The sequence below is a fragment of the Hippocampus guttulatus genome, chromosome 15 (genome assembly GCF_054856545.1).
Source record: "Hippocampus guttulatus isolate MCC_2025c chromosome 15, RoL_Hgut_1.0, whole genome shotgun sequence".
NCBI lineage: Eukaryota > Metazoa > Chordata > Actinopteri > Syngnathiformes > Syngnathidae > Hippocampus > Hippocampus guttulatus.
The window spans coordinates 11628373-11645622 of record NC_141275.1 but is presented as its reverse complement, the minus strand read 5'-3'; the positions used below and the strand labels follow the sequence as shown (position 1 = coordinate 11645622).

At 43.0% G+C, this 17250-nt stretch overlaps 1 protein-coding gene across 7 annotated transcripts in view; it reads left to right on the top strand.

Moving 5' to 3' along the window:
• LOC147193877 (neurexin-2-like) overlaps positions 1-17250 on the top strand; it is a 124764-nt gene that overhangs the window by 91270 nt on the left and 16244 nt on the right. For all 7 annotated transcript variants that reach the window (XM_086131747.1, XM_086131748.1, XM_086131750.1 and 4 more), the window contains one exon: positions 12511-12692. In XM_086131747.1, the coding sequence (XP_085987873.1) occupies positions 12511-12692 (182 nt within the window). The remainder of the gene's footprint in view (positions 1-12510; positions 12693-17250) is intronic.

Genomic DNA, 17250 nt, shown 5'->3' with positions numbered 1-17250 from the left:
GCTCGCAGACTCGCTTTTCAGACACACACACACACGTACACACACACGTACACACATGCTGACAACAGTATGCCTCCCGAAGATGCTCTTGTGTGGCGTTATTATTAGAACTCCAAACTGTTTTTTTTTGTTGGCTTCTTTTTAGTGAGACTTCAGGCTGTCCTAGAGTTTGCTCCTCTTAGATTCCTGATGATAAATCAGTGATCCTTTTTGTTGTTGTTGTTTTAATCAGCTTCTCTTTTTTTTCATGCGCTGCAGCATCCTGAGCTCATTCATCTTGTGCTGGAGGAGAAGCTCCTGTTAGATGCATGCAGTTGTCAGGTTAAAAAAAACGAGGCAGCGCCGCAGACCTGTCATAGATGAGGTAACTGGAGAGGGGAAGCGGAGCAGCAGCAGCATGAGGGGAATGCAGCAGTAATCTTGCTGCATGAGACTGAGCAGGTGGAGCAACCAGAGGAGGAAGGCAAAGCAGCATCCCGGCGCGCCTCGCTCGGAATTTCGCCGCATACTCCGAGGGAGCTGCTGAGAGAGGGAGAGAGAGAGGGAGAGCAGCTCATTTATTTATTTTTCTGGATTTTCCTCCCTTTACTGCGCCGCTGCAGATGTGGCTCGCTCTCTTGCTCCATCTATACCTCATCTAGCGCCCCCATCCCCATCCCCTCCTCCTTCCCAGCCTCCTCCCTCCCTTCCTCCTGAGCTGTTCTCTTCCCCATCACTGGCTGAAGGGGGAGAAAAGCGCTGGTGCCCGCATCGCCCCTAATCGTCAGCATCTTTACTCCTGCCCTTATTTTTTATCCGTTTGGTCGAGTGAAATGATCCATTTTCCCACGGACGTGTGCGATGTCTGCGGCGGAGGGGCGCTCGTCTTAGTGGGCAGGCTCAGCTGCCCTCCAGCTCTACCTGTGGGCGATGGAGACATTCATCGCGATTCTTGTCGCTTCAAGCTCGCTCCCGCCGCCGCCTTTCACGCCTAGATGTTTCATTTTCTTCGGCGGCGTTCCTCTTTAATTGGATCCATCTGTTTTTATTTTCATTTGGATGTGCGCCTACCCGACGCCTTGGATACCCCGCTGTCTAAGTGGATGCTTTTTAATGCTGCGCAGAAGACGCTTTGCTCTGGGAAAATGTTAGGATAAGTTTGCAGACAGGCAGGCAAGCAGTTGGATTCGCTTCCATGTAATTCATCCCGGGTTACTTTTGTCACATGTTCAAGGGAATTTTTCTTTTTATTATCTGCTGCCAAGCGCCCAAGCCAGCAGAGGGATTATAAACGCAATGTCCTAGTTTCTATGAGATGCCCTGTGGTCTTCTAGTGGAACTCCAAAAGACCAAACCGTGGTCAAGTGGTTAGCCTTCGGCTCATGTGGAAATGATGGGTAGACTCTCTACAGCCCCCTTTGGGAGGACCTGTACAGGCTGGAGCCTCAGCATGGGCCTAAGTTACTGTTCCAGACTCGCCCTCTGGCTCGCCTTGATTATAGTGCTGCCCATCCAAACTGGAACGGCACGTGTGTCTTCTAGTCTCAGCACCACGCACCACGTCCACCATTTCCACAACAAGCATGGCACTGTTCCGATTGCCATCAACAGGATGCCCTTTCTCACCAGAGGGGGCCACGGTAAGACGAATCTACGGGAATCTCATTAATGCAGCATTTTCCGCCACTGTTGTCAAGAGTGGCATTCGAGGTTGATTAAAAATAGATATATATAATAACGATTCATGGAGAAAAAAGCTAACTAAAAAGAAAATACTGGGGACTTTTGTTTTGGATAATATCCTGCATTTGCTTAAACATTCTGTAAGCACATCGATATCACATCAGTCGTGCTCTCCCTTTTTCCCTATGTTGCCTTTCGTCAAACACGCCGCCTAGCAGAACTAATCGCGGCATGTTTGTATTCTAACATCATCCACGACGTGATTTTGTTTGAGGAACTCAAAAGACGGCGGAGTACGCGCTACGCGCCGCTGACGGATGTTAAGAAATGACCTTTCTTCTACAATTAACATCAATCTAGCAGCGCTTCTCAAAATCGGTCGCCTCAAAACGCTGACGCCGGGGCTCTTTTTAGATTGCACTTTTGAAATGTCTTTCCTAGCACTCACTTTTATGTCCTGTAAAATAGGACCCCCGACGGATTTGTCGTCTTTTTCAACGCAGCAATTTGTCAGCCTTTGAAAAAGGGGGCGAAAAATGTGATGAATTACATCAGTGCTCTTATTACAGGCAAACGTTTATGGTCGGGGGATTTTACAGGCGAGGCAAAGCTCGTGATCAAGCAGACCTATTTAAAAAACACTTCAAACAACTCACTGATAAATTTTCAATTACCCTTATTGTAAGGTTGCTGCTGCTTGCTCTGAAGGGTTGCACATGCTTAACAGCAATGAGTTTGCTTTAGTGCAACATAAATCCCTTGCTTATAATTCACAGGTCATTATAATGTTGTTGGGAGGTTTGTTTGTTCGTTTTTTCTCCATGTGTGTTCATGAGGAAACTACTGTGCGTGAAAAGACCGCTGCAATCTCTTTCACCTCTCTTCCAGCAGCATTTATTCCACCGCATTCTAGTGGCCATCACTCAACCTTTTGCGTGGAGGGTGTTACACGCATCAATAAGATGACTACGTTTGAGCATTTTCAGTTCATGTGGTCAGTGAACAAGATTTCATTTTGTAAGAGTCCAACACGAATTAGCAATGGGGGGGTGGGGGGGTGAAAGTTCATGTGCATCCTTCCATAAGAAAGCAGTAAATTACTGTCCATCATCGCAACCTTTGTTAGAAAACGTTTTATTCTCTGAGTTAACATTTCCCACTGCCTGACACTTTGATAGAAGCATAGCTGCACTCAGAGATTATGCAATAAGGCAATTACTTTCAAATTCAATTGAAGTGTCATTTTGACTTTCTTTCAGTATCGCTGAACAAAAAAAACTTCTCATCAAGCATGAAATGATTCCACTGTGCACTGACCATTACAACCTGCTGCTTGCCTTCACATAATGTTGGCCTATAAATGTTAAAAGTCCATATCTGGCTGGTAATGGAAATCTACTTTCCATATGGCTAAAAACTGCACTACCTGAGTGCACAAGATCATAAAATGTCCATTGAGAAGGTTACAATGATCACTGGAGAATTTCTCGCATTTTCTCGCAAATTGACTTTTGTATTGCAACGGGATTTGTGCAAACACAAAACTGAAATTGCGTTTGATACACTTGTGGCTTAATGTAATTTAAGCAATGGAGCATCACCTCTTTTCTGAAGCCGAGCCATGATTGGTTGTTACCTGACCCTTGAGCAACTTTGATGTCATTTTCAATCGACGGCAAGTCGCAAAATGGCCGCCCCCTGAGATGGCTAAAAACGGATGCATTTTGCTACTTAATTCGTCAAAAAAATCTTTTGGTCATGATTACTTAGGTTGAAACAGTTGAAAACGTTTTTAATGGCATTTAGGGGTGCACATGGTTATCTTTGTGTGGTGTTTAATTGGTGTTAGAAGGTTAGGAGGAAAAAATAAAATCTCCCTTGTTTTCTCAACCCATTCTAGACACTTCAACACAAACATTCTCAAACGGCCCAAGAATGCATTCCTTTTGCATTCCATTTCCCCATAAATGTTCTTTCCCCATTGCCACATTCTAAAACCTTCCTTTTAATGATTTGAAGCATTTTACCCAGTCTAAATTAATTTCCCTTAACCATTCTCCACCATTTTCCTCTGGCTTCCCGCCGACGTTCTTACATTTTGGAAGGTGCTGATCTATTTTTACCGTTTGCTGCTGATCCAAATTGCTGAAGTCTGCGTCAGTGCAGTTTTGCATTCTCACCCTCGAGTTGTTAGGCTCGTGCCTCTTGGCATCACTGTTACTTCACAGTTGATATTTTCAGTATTTTGCTGACCTAACCTCTTCCCACTGAGACTGTCAGAGACTTGCCCGTGCTATGACCCCCGATTTGGTAGACCACATCCACACTCCACTGGAACTCCAGAAGGATTTGCCTGTCGGTGACCTCATCTTCATGCTCCCACTGTCCTCCACATGCTGAACAGACTCAGTGGAATTATTCCACGCTTCATTCTTCAGAGTACCCCGAATTGGAACCGACTGCCACAAGCAGACAGTTTACCAACGTGGCGGGGGGGGAGAATGTTTTTTTGGGAGCCTTTCAGGGTTATCTGCGTGTGTTGTCGAGTTTGCAATTGGGTGTCACAAAGTGAATTGAACAGAAAGCATGTCATCTTCCCGATGATTTATTTTTTTCTTGGGAGCTGTAAAGAAAACCAATATCAAATGTGGACACGGGATAAAAGGTACGGTAGTCAAAGGCACTTCTCTTTACGTCAGGTCATGTTTTACATTGCCCCGAGGAGACAAAGTCTACATTTGCAATCATGTGTATTTGTACCCACAATAGCAATTAAAAAAGAAACATAATAAGATTATGTTTAAAAGAAAAACACTGCGGCATGTTACTAATGGTGGTTCAGAGTCCGATTTTTTTTTTTTTTAAATCAGTGAGGATGAAGTGAAGTAGGAAGAAAAATCATACAAGAGGTTGTGATTATGCAGCAGAGAAGGAAAACAAGCTTTAAAAATGCTTGGTTTGTTGTGCCTTTTATTATACTTCGGACAACCGACTGGCAAATAAATAGAAGTGTAAAATAAAAGGAACATTCGGCCGGAATAAAATGGCACATTTGGTATAATGGAAAAGGGATCATGCGTAATGAATGCATGAGCCACATTCAAGGAAACCATAGTACATAAAAACAACAAAGCTTTATACGTCTGTGAATTGCTGCGGCGCTGTGATGGCTCTTGAGTGTAAAATGAGTTTCTCCAAAAGGAATATGAATGATGACATCAATACGGTGAGGAAAGTGCGGTTGCAAATTGGATCGAAAAGACTCCACGAGTTCATAACATCACCTTGTGGTTCTCGCCACCGGTTTTAATTGTGAGGATCATGTTTTATTTGCTTCTCTGTTAAAGAAGGCGGGGTCACATCTTCCGGTTCAGGCATCAGTATCTCAGCAGATGTGTGGGGGATGACTTCAACCCGATATCTTCTCGCACAGGCATGAACACTTGAAACTAACTTGCGGTGTGTGATGGTTGAACGCTATACCGGCACAGTGCGGGCATTCATGGTAGTCTATTTTAAGAAGTGTGGGCAGGTTGCACGCATTTTATATTCAGGCATATTTTTTTTCTGTCATGCTTTTTGCATCCGATTTGTTCATAATTTCCCGGGGAGACAAAGAACAGAATATCAAATCTTACAATTGTGCTCCTATTGGGTGTGTGCGCCTTGGCCACCAGGGGCGGCATTTTGCAGACATACAGAAACAGACAAAGAAGTGTTTCACAAGTTACTTAGTATACTTCTGAAAATTAGTTGTTTTTCACAGAGGATAGAGAATATATGCTCGCGAATGTTGGGGGGGTTGTCTGTCAACATGTGTTGCTGCAGCATTTGTGTTTAAATACCTGCTGCTTAAAAGGACATAACACCGTGACACGATGCTATTTGTTAGAACATCGATGCCATTTTCTATTTTGTGTTAACATTAAGCTAACGGATGTTGTTCAGAATTATGCAAGATTTTAAAAAAAATCTGGATTTGTTCTTTTGTTCATAGGTCTAGAGAATTTAATAGCTTCCGCCATGACTCAATCCCGCAAGATAACAAACTAAACTCTGTTAAAACCGTGGCTTCAAGCATTTAAAACTTGGCTATTTCAGGTGTGTCATAACAAAAAATTAAGAAGAATAATAATATTCTGACGCACTCCCGGGAAATGTCTTGTCTATGAAATGTCTAGAGAGGTCTTGCATTTCCATTAGTAAGGACGATTAAGAGGCTGGTCCATTACCTTAAAAGGGGAGTGGGATTATGTTTCCGTTTGCTGAAAGGAGAGAAGAGCATCCCTCAAGTCCAGTATTTTTGTTCATTCAAGCGTGCAAGAAGCATTGAGGAAAGCGCAGAGGCGAGTTTTGCTGTTGTGAAAATTTATTTTCCCCCCATTTCAACAACAAAAAAGATCTTACAGTCCCTTGTATTGTGCCCCAACTTCAGGATATAAGGAAAAACAACTCAGTAAATTGTTTAGGAATAAGCAGCTTGCTAACATTGTTGCCATAAATGTCAATCATTTATATTTTAAAGTTGTTCCAAATTCATTTGCCCTCCCACCCAAAAAAAAAAAAAGTTGTATTTTTTTAACAGTCTGATTTGTTTTGTTGTCATTGGTTGTCATCTCTTCGCCCCAAAATTTGCTGGCACGATACAGTGTGGAATTTACCCTCGAGCAGTTAACTCAACCGCCAGTGGCTCCTGATGCTACGTCATCAGGAAGTGAACGACGAGACGATGCCAAAGCATTTGCGATCGCCTTGGAGGTGAAAAGCTACGCGAGTGAAAGCCCATTTACCATTTTTGTATGATAGTTAGAGCTAATTTATTTTATTGATATTTCCATTGCAGAAAATTGGCTTTGCTGCAGCAGGTGCATTTATAGTTGGATGCAAAAAAAAAAAAACAAACCCATAAAAACAATAATAAAAGAGAGAGGAAAAAAAATACTAAACAAATAAAATGATGTGAGACACGGAGAGCATTCTAATGAAAGTAAATATGAAATCCAAAGGGCCTTTCAGAATCTCAGAATTTCGTTGGAGGCTAACATTTTTATGATGACCCGAGCCATCTTCAAGTGAAGTGTGGGAGTATGTTAACGTGATTATAGAGCCACGTTCTTGGAGGGGTTCACAGATACGACCCGAGACAATCATTTTGCCGTGATGCAGCTGAGGTCTGGGTACCAGTCGCTTCAGCTTATCAGTTTTTCCGCGAGGCCCTTAATTGAAGACCTCTGTGTGTGTCGGTGGGGCCTGTTGCCACTTTCTTACAGGAATGCCATCCTTTCGAGTGAGTAGCAGATGTCCTCCGTCAGGCTTCGGGCTGAACTATTCATTTTCATCATCTCACTGAGCCAAATTTAATAGAGCGTGAAAGAAGTGGGCTTCAAATGTCATAAGTCAGACGACAAATTCAGACTTAATATCTCTCCATAAATTTCAAGATGAATTGTTCACAGTTTGGGAGTTTAATTTGAGTTTATGTTCTTAATCGATCAGCTTTTTTTTTTTTTTTTTTTTTTTTTTACCACCCACCCCTACCCCCCCCCATTATTAAATTCGGTTTTATGCATCATAATTCCTAATTGCACTATAGGTTATTTTGTCATTCTAACGCCGCTGGAGGCTGACAGGTCATTAGGAGAAGTTTATCGACTTGTAAAAAAGAATGTCTTTTCAAACCCTAATCTTACGCAGATGTGAACATATACACTTGCATCTAATACAAACACCGTATTAAAAACTGAAGTGAATATTGCAAATACCCTGTGTTGAATTTATAACTCCCTGAGGGTGTCCATTAAAACGACGTTTTTCGCTTGTCTTCATAAATGTGTGCAAGTCTGAGACTAAGAAAAATCTCACGACACACCGCCAAACAAAAATGTCCGCCCCCCCCCCCCAAAAAAAATGCCCATGATCGTCTGTTTTCATGCCATTTGTATTTAGTATGAGTGTTAACTTCATCTCATACGTCAAACATTTCTACAAACCAGAACTCGCTCATTTGAGATGGTGGAACCGTCTGGTTCTTTTCGTCAGCAAGCTTTCCGCCGCCCCCCCCCCCCCCTCTTTGCATCAAACAGTGAAGCGTGATGCAAATTACCACCAGCGCGCGCAGCCTATCGCTCATTGCCTCGTCTGTTGTGCACTCAGTAGGCCGAGAGCACAAAGGAGAAAGGACGGAACGTTTTTGAGTGGGTAGTCAATGCAACGTGGCGCAGAAACACATCCATAATGTTACAGCGGGTGCGCACATAACCACCAAGACGTATCCGCCGAGGGTGGTTTGAGGGAATTATTTAGAGCATGACGGCTCCTGTAAAAAGCGGATGGATCCATCACTAGATGAGTCTTCTGACCTGAGTGATGGAGCAAGGCAAGCCTGTGCATGAGTTCACACTTGGGATTGGATCGGGATGCTTTGGATGTGTAGGAGCACGCTTCATGTGCCCATGTGTTCCATTATATACGGTATTTACCTCCCCAAGCCTTCAGGCGGGTGCCGTTGTTTTGATCGCCATTTGTTGGTTTATTCATTGAGTTACAAGGGACAATTGGGATTAGACAACGCAGCGTGTAAAAGATACTGTTAGTTTTTTCACATCTCATTCTCCATGAACTGGGTTATAGCAATCATAGTCCATATGTCTTCAGGCAGTAGGCGGGGTACACCCTGAACTGGTTTACGGCCAATCGCAGGCCACACATGGACTGGACGACCATCCGCGCTCACACTCACACCTTGAGACAATTTACAGTATTCCATTAGCCTGCCATGCATGTTTTTGGAATGTGGGAGGAAAGCGGAGTACCCGGAGAAAACCCACATAGGCACGTTGAGAGCATGCAAAGGCCGGTGCCGGAATCGAACCCTGCACTTCTGCACTGAGAGGCGGACGTGCTATCCAGTCCAACACCGTGCCGCTCCAATTGAATGTATGTGCCCATTAAATTAGCATTTTAAGGACATGTCATTAAAACACTGTTATTTCACAGCGGGGCAGGAGTGCTGAATGACTCACTCCGAGACATTTTCAAAAATAGACAGCAACAAATTTACGTGGTGGTTCATTCTGTTAAAAAGCACTCCTGAGGCCCTACTATTTGTATATTCGGGATTACAAAGCAAGTTGTCATAACGTGGCCTTGATTCGCTCCGTTTTGGAACTGACTACAATCGGTGCAAATTGGAAACCTTGTATTTCGCTAAGCATGACCAATCACTGTCAAATACTATCATAGAAATTGATTTGGTCACATTTTTAGTTGGAGCATACCGAGAGTTGGTGTTTTTCCTAATAGTAGTTCAAATTTATGATTTTGAATTTTTATGAACATTCTGTTTGATTGAGGGCAGCACGGTGCACGATGGGTCGGCATATCTGCTCTTTTGTTGTCGGAATCTTGGCGCTGGCCTTCCTGCGTGAAGTTTGTGTGATCTCCATCTTTCTCCCACATTCCAAAAGCATGCACGTTAGGTTCATTGGACTCTAAATTGTCCATAGCTGGGAATTAGGAAAGTAATAGTTTGTGATTTTTTTTTTCATTTTTGTTTCATTGTTATTCTTTTTGTTGTTGTTGTTTAAATCAGATCATTTTAAAGCAGCTTTAGTGGTTTTTATCCATTTAAATATTTTTGGAAAATGCTTTAATTCAGTTATTTTTTCACTAGCTTTAGTATTAGTCTTATTTTTTGAAGTACATGAAGTATTTTTCAAGTACAAGATAAAAAGAAAAAGTCACAAAGTATAAATTCTCAAATGGCCGTTTGACTTTAGCGACAGCAATACTTTTTCAGAAATGTTTTTTTCAAATTTTTTTTGGGGTGTTAGTTTTCATCGACTATACATCCGGGATCGGCTCAAGCTCACCGACGGTCCTAAAGATCGGTGCGTGTTCATTGTGCTTCTCTTGCTTATTTCCCATTTGTCTTTCACATATTGTGAAGAAATACAGGCGATGTCTGGCGAGTTCCGTTGTTGTTATAACAAATCCGGTGCACGTTCCGCTCTTCAGATTCTCCGATGGAGCGCTGTTCTTGAAGCACACGTGTCATGTGGCCTTGAGAGATGAGAAGTGCCCTGCCGTGGGATGGGGGGGGGGGGGGTGAGAGAGACACACAGAGAGCACAGAGATGCATCATGCAAGAGAAACCAGATTTCTATACTAATAGTCTTGACAAGACCTGTTTAGCATCGACTTCATTTGATGCGTGTTCACTGCAGACGGACCGTTGGTCAGGGGAGACGCCACAATCCGGCGGTCGGGAGTCGCGTACCGCTTCGCCCGTCGAGTCACGACTTACTGTCTCTATTTGGTTGATTCGCCACTTTTACGATTGGCGTAAGCGAATGCAATTAAGATATTCTTTTCACATTTTCTATGCGCAAAAAGCAGAGTGCCATCAATATCAACTCCGTACAAGTGCTCCTCTGCAATTGTCGGAGCCATCCATCCTTTGGCAAGACCACTTATCCCGTGCGTACGTTCACATTTCTTCCAATGCATCGCAGGGAATTGGTAGTCATTTACCGTGGAGTTGCTGTGACAATATGCAATAAGTTTGCCGGGTTATGCTTTTGAATTGTAAGATTGATATTTGCTGCTTAGCATTCAATGCAAATGACTCTCCGTCTCACTACTGGATTTAGTACTTCAGTCAGCAAAACTGTAAATATGTGTCTTCGGCGAATCAAGTCAAACAAGACACTTTGAATTGAACGGCTTCGAAAACAGAGAAGGCATGAAAGACTCGCTGAGTGATGGTCACTTCATGACTTGAAGGATTTTGGAATCAGGTAATTGTTGGTTACTATTTTTTTATAGGAATACACAGAAATAGATTATGGTTTTATCATAAACAGTTGTAGGAGTGGTTTTGGGGCAATTTGTGGGGTACAACCTGGACCGGTCACGTGGATTGACAATTTAGAGTTTTCAATGAGCCTCAGGGATGTTTGCATTTGACTTCAGAGGTTCCACTCTGCCTTATTTAACTCTTCACTCCCAAAGACGTTTTTAAACGTCTTTTCAGACTTGGTCTAGAATTGGCTGGTACTGAATGAGTTTTAAGAAACAATGCGCGCATATTTAGTTGTCTTCTTTCATTAACTAATTTCATCTAAATATTTCAAAAGTATTAACTTACTTGTTATTATAATATTAAGACAACAAATTGCGATGTGACTATTTTGCTGCTACGAATTGAACTGACGTGAAGCTCAAGTGTTTCGCCCGCGCCATAGAGAGTAATTACGTACATGCCCCAACAGGACTGCAAGATTGTGTGAATAATTCAAAGCAGTCTGAAGTGAAGAAAAGTCAAAAGTGATTTCACTGAATAGAAGGGAGGGCAGAGTGAGGCCAGATGCAGATTACATTCTGTCCAAGAAAGAACGCAATAGAGCTCACTTACTGCGACTCCATCATGTAACGAATGTCACAGACTCGCAGTTGACTGCAAATCCGTGATATTAATTAAGATTAGCAGGGCATGCAAAAAAAAAAAAAAAGACCCACACAGTGTGAGAACCTGCCCTTTAATTAAATTCAAAGGCAGCGCAAAGTAATATTCAAGCCTTTGGAGGTCTTTGACTATCAGGCAGCAGTTAGCCGCTATCAATAAGGAACCTTTGTAGCAACCGGCCATTACACCGCGCTGAAGGCTACTTCAATCTTTCATGCTATGAATTGAGGCTTCAATTAGTTCTCAAGCGTTCCTCCGCGCCTCGCTTTATTGATTCACTTTAGGAAAAATATCCATCTGACAGACCCAAATGCTTGTTTTAAGAGCTACAGCATAGTAACAAGCATTTCTTTCCGTACTTACCGGAGGTAATTGTCGTTTGTGTGGAACGCGGCTTTCGCATCCCACGGCCACGGCGAGGACATCCGTGTCACTTCGTGTTTGCCGCCAGCCCCTCAAGTTCTCGCGAAAGTGCATCACTCATCCGCCACCCCGCCCGACCCGACCGGTTCATCCTCCCGAGAAATGACTTGCTTTTTGATGTGAAGTCTTCCTCATTGAACTTTTTAGCTCTTTTCAATTATTATATACATTTCGACCTCTGTATCCATCTTCTAAGAATACAATAAGAATACACAAAAAAAATTAAAATTACTGAAGGAAATGACTTTGTGGCCTCATTGTATCCACCATTGGGTGGATACTATGCAGTCGAGAAAAACGACCGTCATGGTTTTTTTTTAAAGTGGCTTATGCCTCGTGGTTACAGTTAGCGACTGTTCAATCAGATCAATACTTTACCATGGAGAGTGAGCTCCACGTTGCACTTTGCTAAGCTTACACAGTAGCACGCAGTAGTTGCCATTGTTGTCACATTGTTACGGATTTAGCTCAACGCCGTGCCTCGTGAACGGTCCAAGGGTGTTTTCAATGGCCGTGTTGAGCGTGTGAAAACAATCTCGCCTTGGACATGTGTAAAAACAAGCCCGAGACAAATGTGCATGACCTGAAAATGGGAAAAAAAGGAAATAACAGCAAAGGTGCAAGCACAAGTCGCCCTTGCTGAGTACAGCGTCCAGCGTCAATCAATATTATATCTTTATAAAGGTTGAATTTCTGATACCGCTCAAATATATTGCCGTATAAAACTAGTTTTTGTTGCTGGTGAATTTGTGAATTGGAAAATGGTGAAGCACCTGCTGGAGCTCACCTCTTTGCTGCTGCAAGAAAAACACTGTGTCCAAACAGTTGTCCGTGAGCATGTCAGACTGAAAGAAGCGAAACTAACCAAAGTGCGGGAATGTGTTTAGAAAAAAAAAAAAATCAATCAATCAATCAATAAAAAGCAGTGTTGTTTACACATCTCTGTATACCACTTACAGCTGGAACGACGTACATCTTCGGGAAAGGAGGTGCTCTCATTACGTTCACCTGGGCGCCCAACGAGCGGCCGAGCACCCGGGCCGACCGGCTCGCCGTGGGCTTCAGCAGCCTGCAGAAGGACGCCATCTTGGTGCGTGTGGAGAGCACGCACGGGCTCGGAGACTATCTTCAGCTGCACATAGTAAGTGCCCGAATAGGATTCTTTCGCCGCTAGGTCGCTCTTATTCATCGGCATTCTCACTCGTGGAATATATCGCAGCGAATTACTCACTGTGAAAATGAAAACATTTCTGGTTATAATTGCAGTTTTCTTTGACAAATATCTTTTCTCTATGGACACATCTGTTGAGTGGCTCAAAACGAGCCATCTTCTCCACCAACCAAACGATATTTAATAATTCAGTGCTGTGTCTCGGCTGAAACCCTCATAAAAATGGATTTATTAACCTTCTGTCAACAAAGCATTATGGAATTAATGAATAGACAAAATTCTGACAATGTAGAATGCGGAAAGCAAAATTCTAATGCGTTGGACTTACTCATCTTTGGCCCTTGAGTTAAAATGTCAAGACTAAATTATATTGCCAAGTAAATCAAGCTAATCAAACAGCATTCCCGCTACAAATAAATAAATTTAAAAAATCACGCATTTATTGTTTGCTTGTGCGAAGCTCGTCATCATTTGCACCAATAAAAAAAGAAAATGGAGCTAGTAACTGATGAGTTTCTGGAAATGTGTTTTGATTGACTTTATAAACGTTTGAAAACGAATAATTTGAAATTGCCCAGTCCAGTCACGGATATAAACAATCACAAATGGACCTCATGCCATGCAACATATTTAGCATTTCCGGTGGAAAAGTTAGAGGATGTCATCTGACTCATCAACAGCCCCCACAGGATGATCACGCTTCTCACCCTGTCTCAAAAGCGAAGCCAATACACCCCATGGCGGTGTCATTTTGCCCGCTTGTATCTGTGATCTTTTCCTTTCAGCCACAACCTGCAGCTTGTGACCATAGGTGGGCGTTGCAGCGTAGATCGGCCGGTAAATGGATCTATTTCCTCACCACAGTAGGCTGCATTACGACAGATGCTCGACCAATCTTCCTGTCGATCTCATGAACAAGACCCCAAAATACTTGATTTCGCCCCCTTAGGGCAGAATATCTTCCCCTGACCTGGAGAGGGCACTCTACCCTTTTCTGACTGAGAGCCATTCCCTCAGAATTGGCGATATTGATTTTCATATCACCTGTTTCACACAAACCGTTCCAACAAGAGTTGAAGATGGCCGCTTCAAGAATCCAGAACTACACCATCTGCAAAAAGCAGTGACTTAATACCAAGGCCACCGCACCAGATGCCCTCACTGCATCGGCTGCACCAAGAAATTCTGTCAACAAAGGTTATGAACAGAATCACAAAGGGCAGCCTTGGCCGAGTCCAACCCTCACTGGAAACAAATCCAAGTTGCTCTGATGCTCTTGGTCCAGGGGACTGCACCGCCGTTATCCAGGGTTCGATACCCCATAGTCCTGGAGCACCCACAGGATTCCTGAGCGACCTGGTTCTCCAAACTCCTGGGACCCTCCAGGACCCTGCTGTGGGTGTAAAGCTGGTCGACAGTTCAATCGGCAGGACAAAAACCACGATGCACCTCCTGAATACAAGATTCAATTTCCTGACAGAAAGTCCTTTCCAGAATGTCTGAATAGACCTTATCAAGGGGGCTCAGTAGTGTGATCCCCTTGTATTTGGAGCATACCCGAGGGTAACACCACCCCTCAAGAGGCATTGTCCCTGGTGTCCCCGCAAGGTCACAGAGGTGTGTCAGCCGAGACAGCCCCACACCCTCCAGAGCCCTGGGGGCCCTGCCCCATTTGACTTTTTAGATAAAAACGTCCACAGGACTCCTACAAGTCCAAGTTTTCTGGTTGCTTGCCTTCAGTTTTGTACGTTTTGCCACAACCTTTGCCAGTCTACTCGGCCAAATTGAAGCCGTGCCACCCTCACAGGTAATATTCTTTTGCTTGTGCTATAGCTGTTAGTGCCATTGCTTTGTGTTTTGCGATCAAATTAGCCCATCCATCATGGCTAATGGCAAGCATAAGGCAAGCGATGACAGCGCAAGTGCTGAGAAGCGGAAAAGCAGTCTCAGTAGGAAATAAAGGTTGCCGTAATTAGGAAATCAGATTGTGCTGAAAAGATGGCAACTGTGGCCAGTTTGTACAACGTGAATCAATCTCCCGCCAGCAAAATTGAGAGGCTCCAGACTGCTACTTTGTTTGGCGAGCGACGTGAAGAAAATGCGTCCATGTTTGGAGACGGCAACTTGGAACAGAGACACCGCTTTCCTTTCCCTCCTCCTACTCCTGCACCACCGCGCGAGCGGTTCCCTCCCCCACATTTGTACATCAATCAGTCAACAATTCCTAAGCTTAGTTATTTTTTTTCATCGGGTCAAGCAACATGCTAATTTGCAGCACGTGTCAGTTATTGGCGACGCGGCGAGTGCTCGCACAAAAAAACAAGGCGAGCGATTTCCCAGCGGGTTTATGGAAATAATCGAGAAGGAAGCCTTGGATAGAAAAATGGCAAAATAATAATTCACAAACAGTTCAAGATATGAATAGGCACCGTAGCATTGGTATTTCAATGGCGTGGAACATGATGTGATGTATCCGATCTGTACGCTGCGCTCGTGTTGGCTGTTGATTTTTTTTGGAAGAGGCCTGATTCCAATCTAAGGATAGCCAATTCCATTCTGGTTTTTTTTTCTTTTTTGCTCTGCCATTACGTCACCTCGAATTATGTGTCATGTTGTATCACTTCAACCATGTTGCGCAAGTGATGCAAAATTAAAATTCCTGGATACGGATTTGCGTACATGCCACACCAGACAGAAACAAACTGTTTGCATAACCCTTTTAACACACCACAAAAAAAAAAAAAAACAATCAAACAAACAAGGGCACTTCATACATATCAGTCCAAATGGCATTCCAACAACGACCACACATGACCACAACAAAACAGCGTGCTTTCTCTCGCGATTAAAATATAGTGACTGTTGACGAAACAAGCGACACCTCAGCAGCTGTCATCAAGTGTGTCTGTTCTGGAGGGAAATCAGCCTTTTTAGTACGTAGCCGCAGGACAGATGTGGCGTGATGAAAACCAGAGGAGAGAGCTGTCAAACGTCTGCGAGTGCTGTAATAATTAACATCACAGCTGCTTAATGTGGCTTTCGGTCCAGTACATATTTTAATATTGGATGCTGTTTTTGAATCCCCTTCACACTTTCACGGTTGCTGTTTTTATGCCACCAGTTTGTGGACCACAATCCATTACGGAAATTGTTTCCTAATGTCCGAAAATAGTTCTGAACTGAATCCGGAGAAGACAGTATATGGTTCTCCATTGGATGTTTTGCAAGCATTTGACTTATTTTTTTTTTTCCTGAGATCAAATCTGTCTCCACAGCTACATGCAACGCTTACAGCATGTAAGTGTCTTCCACCCCCACCCCACCCCCCTCTTGTTGCTGCCAAGTCGCTGCGCTCAAACACTTTGACACATTGACACATTATTAAATGCTCAGACAGCGAAAGGAGCTCACGGAGTGTGAGGTTCCTCTAGCAGAGCACTCGGATACACATCTCAGATACATACATAGCCGTCATATCCCTCATCGCTCGAGTCGCTTTGGTCAAAGTGACTCAATTCAAGGAGAAAGAGTTGAAAAGGGGGAAGTGAAACAGATGAGATGCAATACAGTTTCTGTCTATTAAGCAGCAGTGTTTTGGAACTTTCTCGGGTGATTTGCAGCTCCAAGATTGCACAGTCAACAATTAAAAATGGACTTTAACTCTGAGAATGCAATATTGACACTTCCTATCCATCCATTTTCAACACCGCTTATCCAAGTCAGAAATACTTTTGCCTGAAGTGAGTCAATATTGGTGCATTTGAGTATTGTGAGCATGTGAATATTAGTGCTTGTCTGTATTCAGGACAAGGCGAGGTTATTACAATTAAGAAAAAGTAATGAAATCATGAAAACTCCAATTTTCCAAATATTTTCGGGAACCAAATAAAAACAACAAAATGCTTAAAAAAATGAAAACTAACTGAAACTACACAAAATAATTGTATTGATAGCAGAAGTTGAAACTATTATCATCTATTATTATAGCATTTTTTTAAAGAGCAAACAACGTTAGCGAGATAAGAACACAATGTGAGGTTATTATTGTGTCGTTTCATAATGCAGCCATTTTTTTTCTCATTAAATAATGTGTCCTTTCCTGACTCTCGCATTAAAGGGTAGGAGGCGAGAAAAAAAAAGTTTGTCCTCTCCCCTCTGTTCCTCAAGGGATCTTCTTCCAATTAAATAACTTTGGTCCATTTATTTTTTTAGTTTTTTATGAAGTTAACCCTTTCAGGGGCGGCGGTTACTCCAGTGGATAGTTTATCAGTGGATAGGTTACAGGGTGCACGAAAGGGTTAATCTCAGATTTTGCTGGCACTCTTGATACACCGGCAACAAAATATCTTCATTTTTTTTCAGAAGTCAAGACTACCTTGATCCCCAGGGAGTGAGTGACAGTGCAACAATATTAGTGTCCCGAAATGTGCATGTGGAATTTAGAGAATTCAATTTCTTTCTTCCCTGGGAAATGAGCTTTGCTTGGTCACAGTTGGGATTAAAAGAAACACTTTAAGTTGCTTTTATT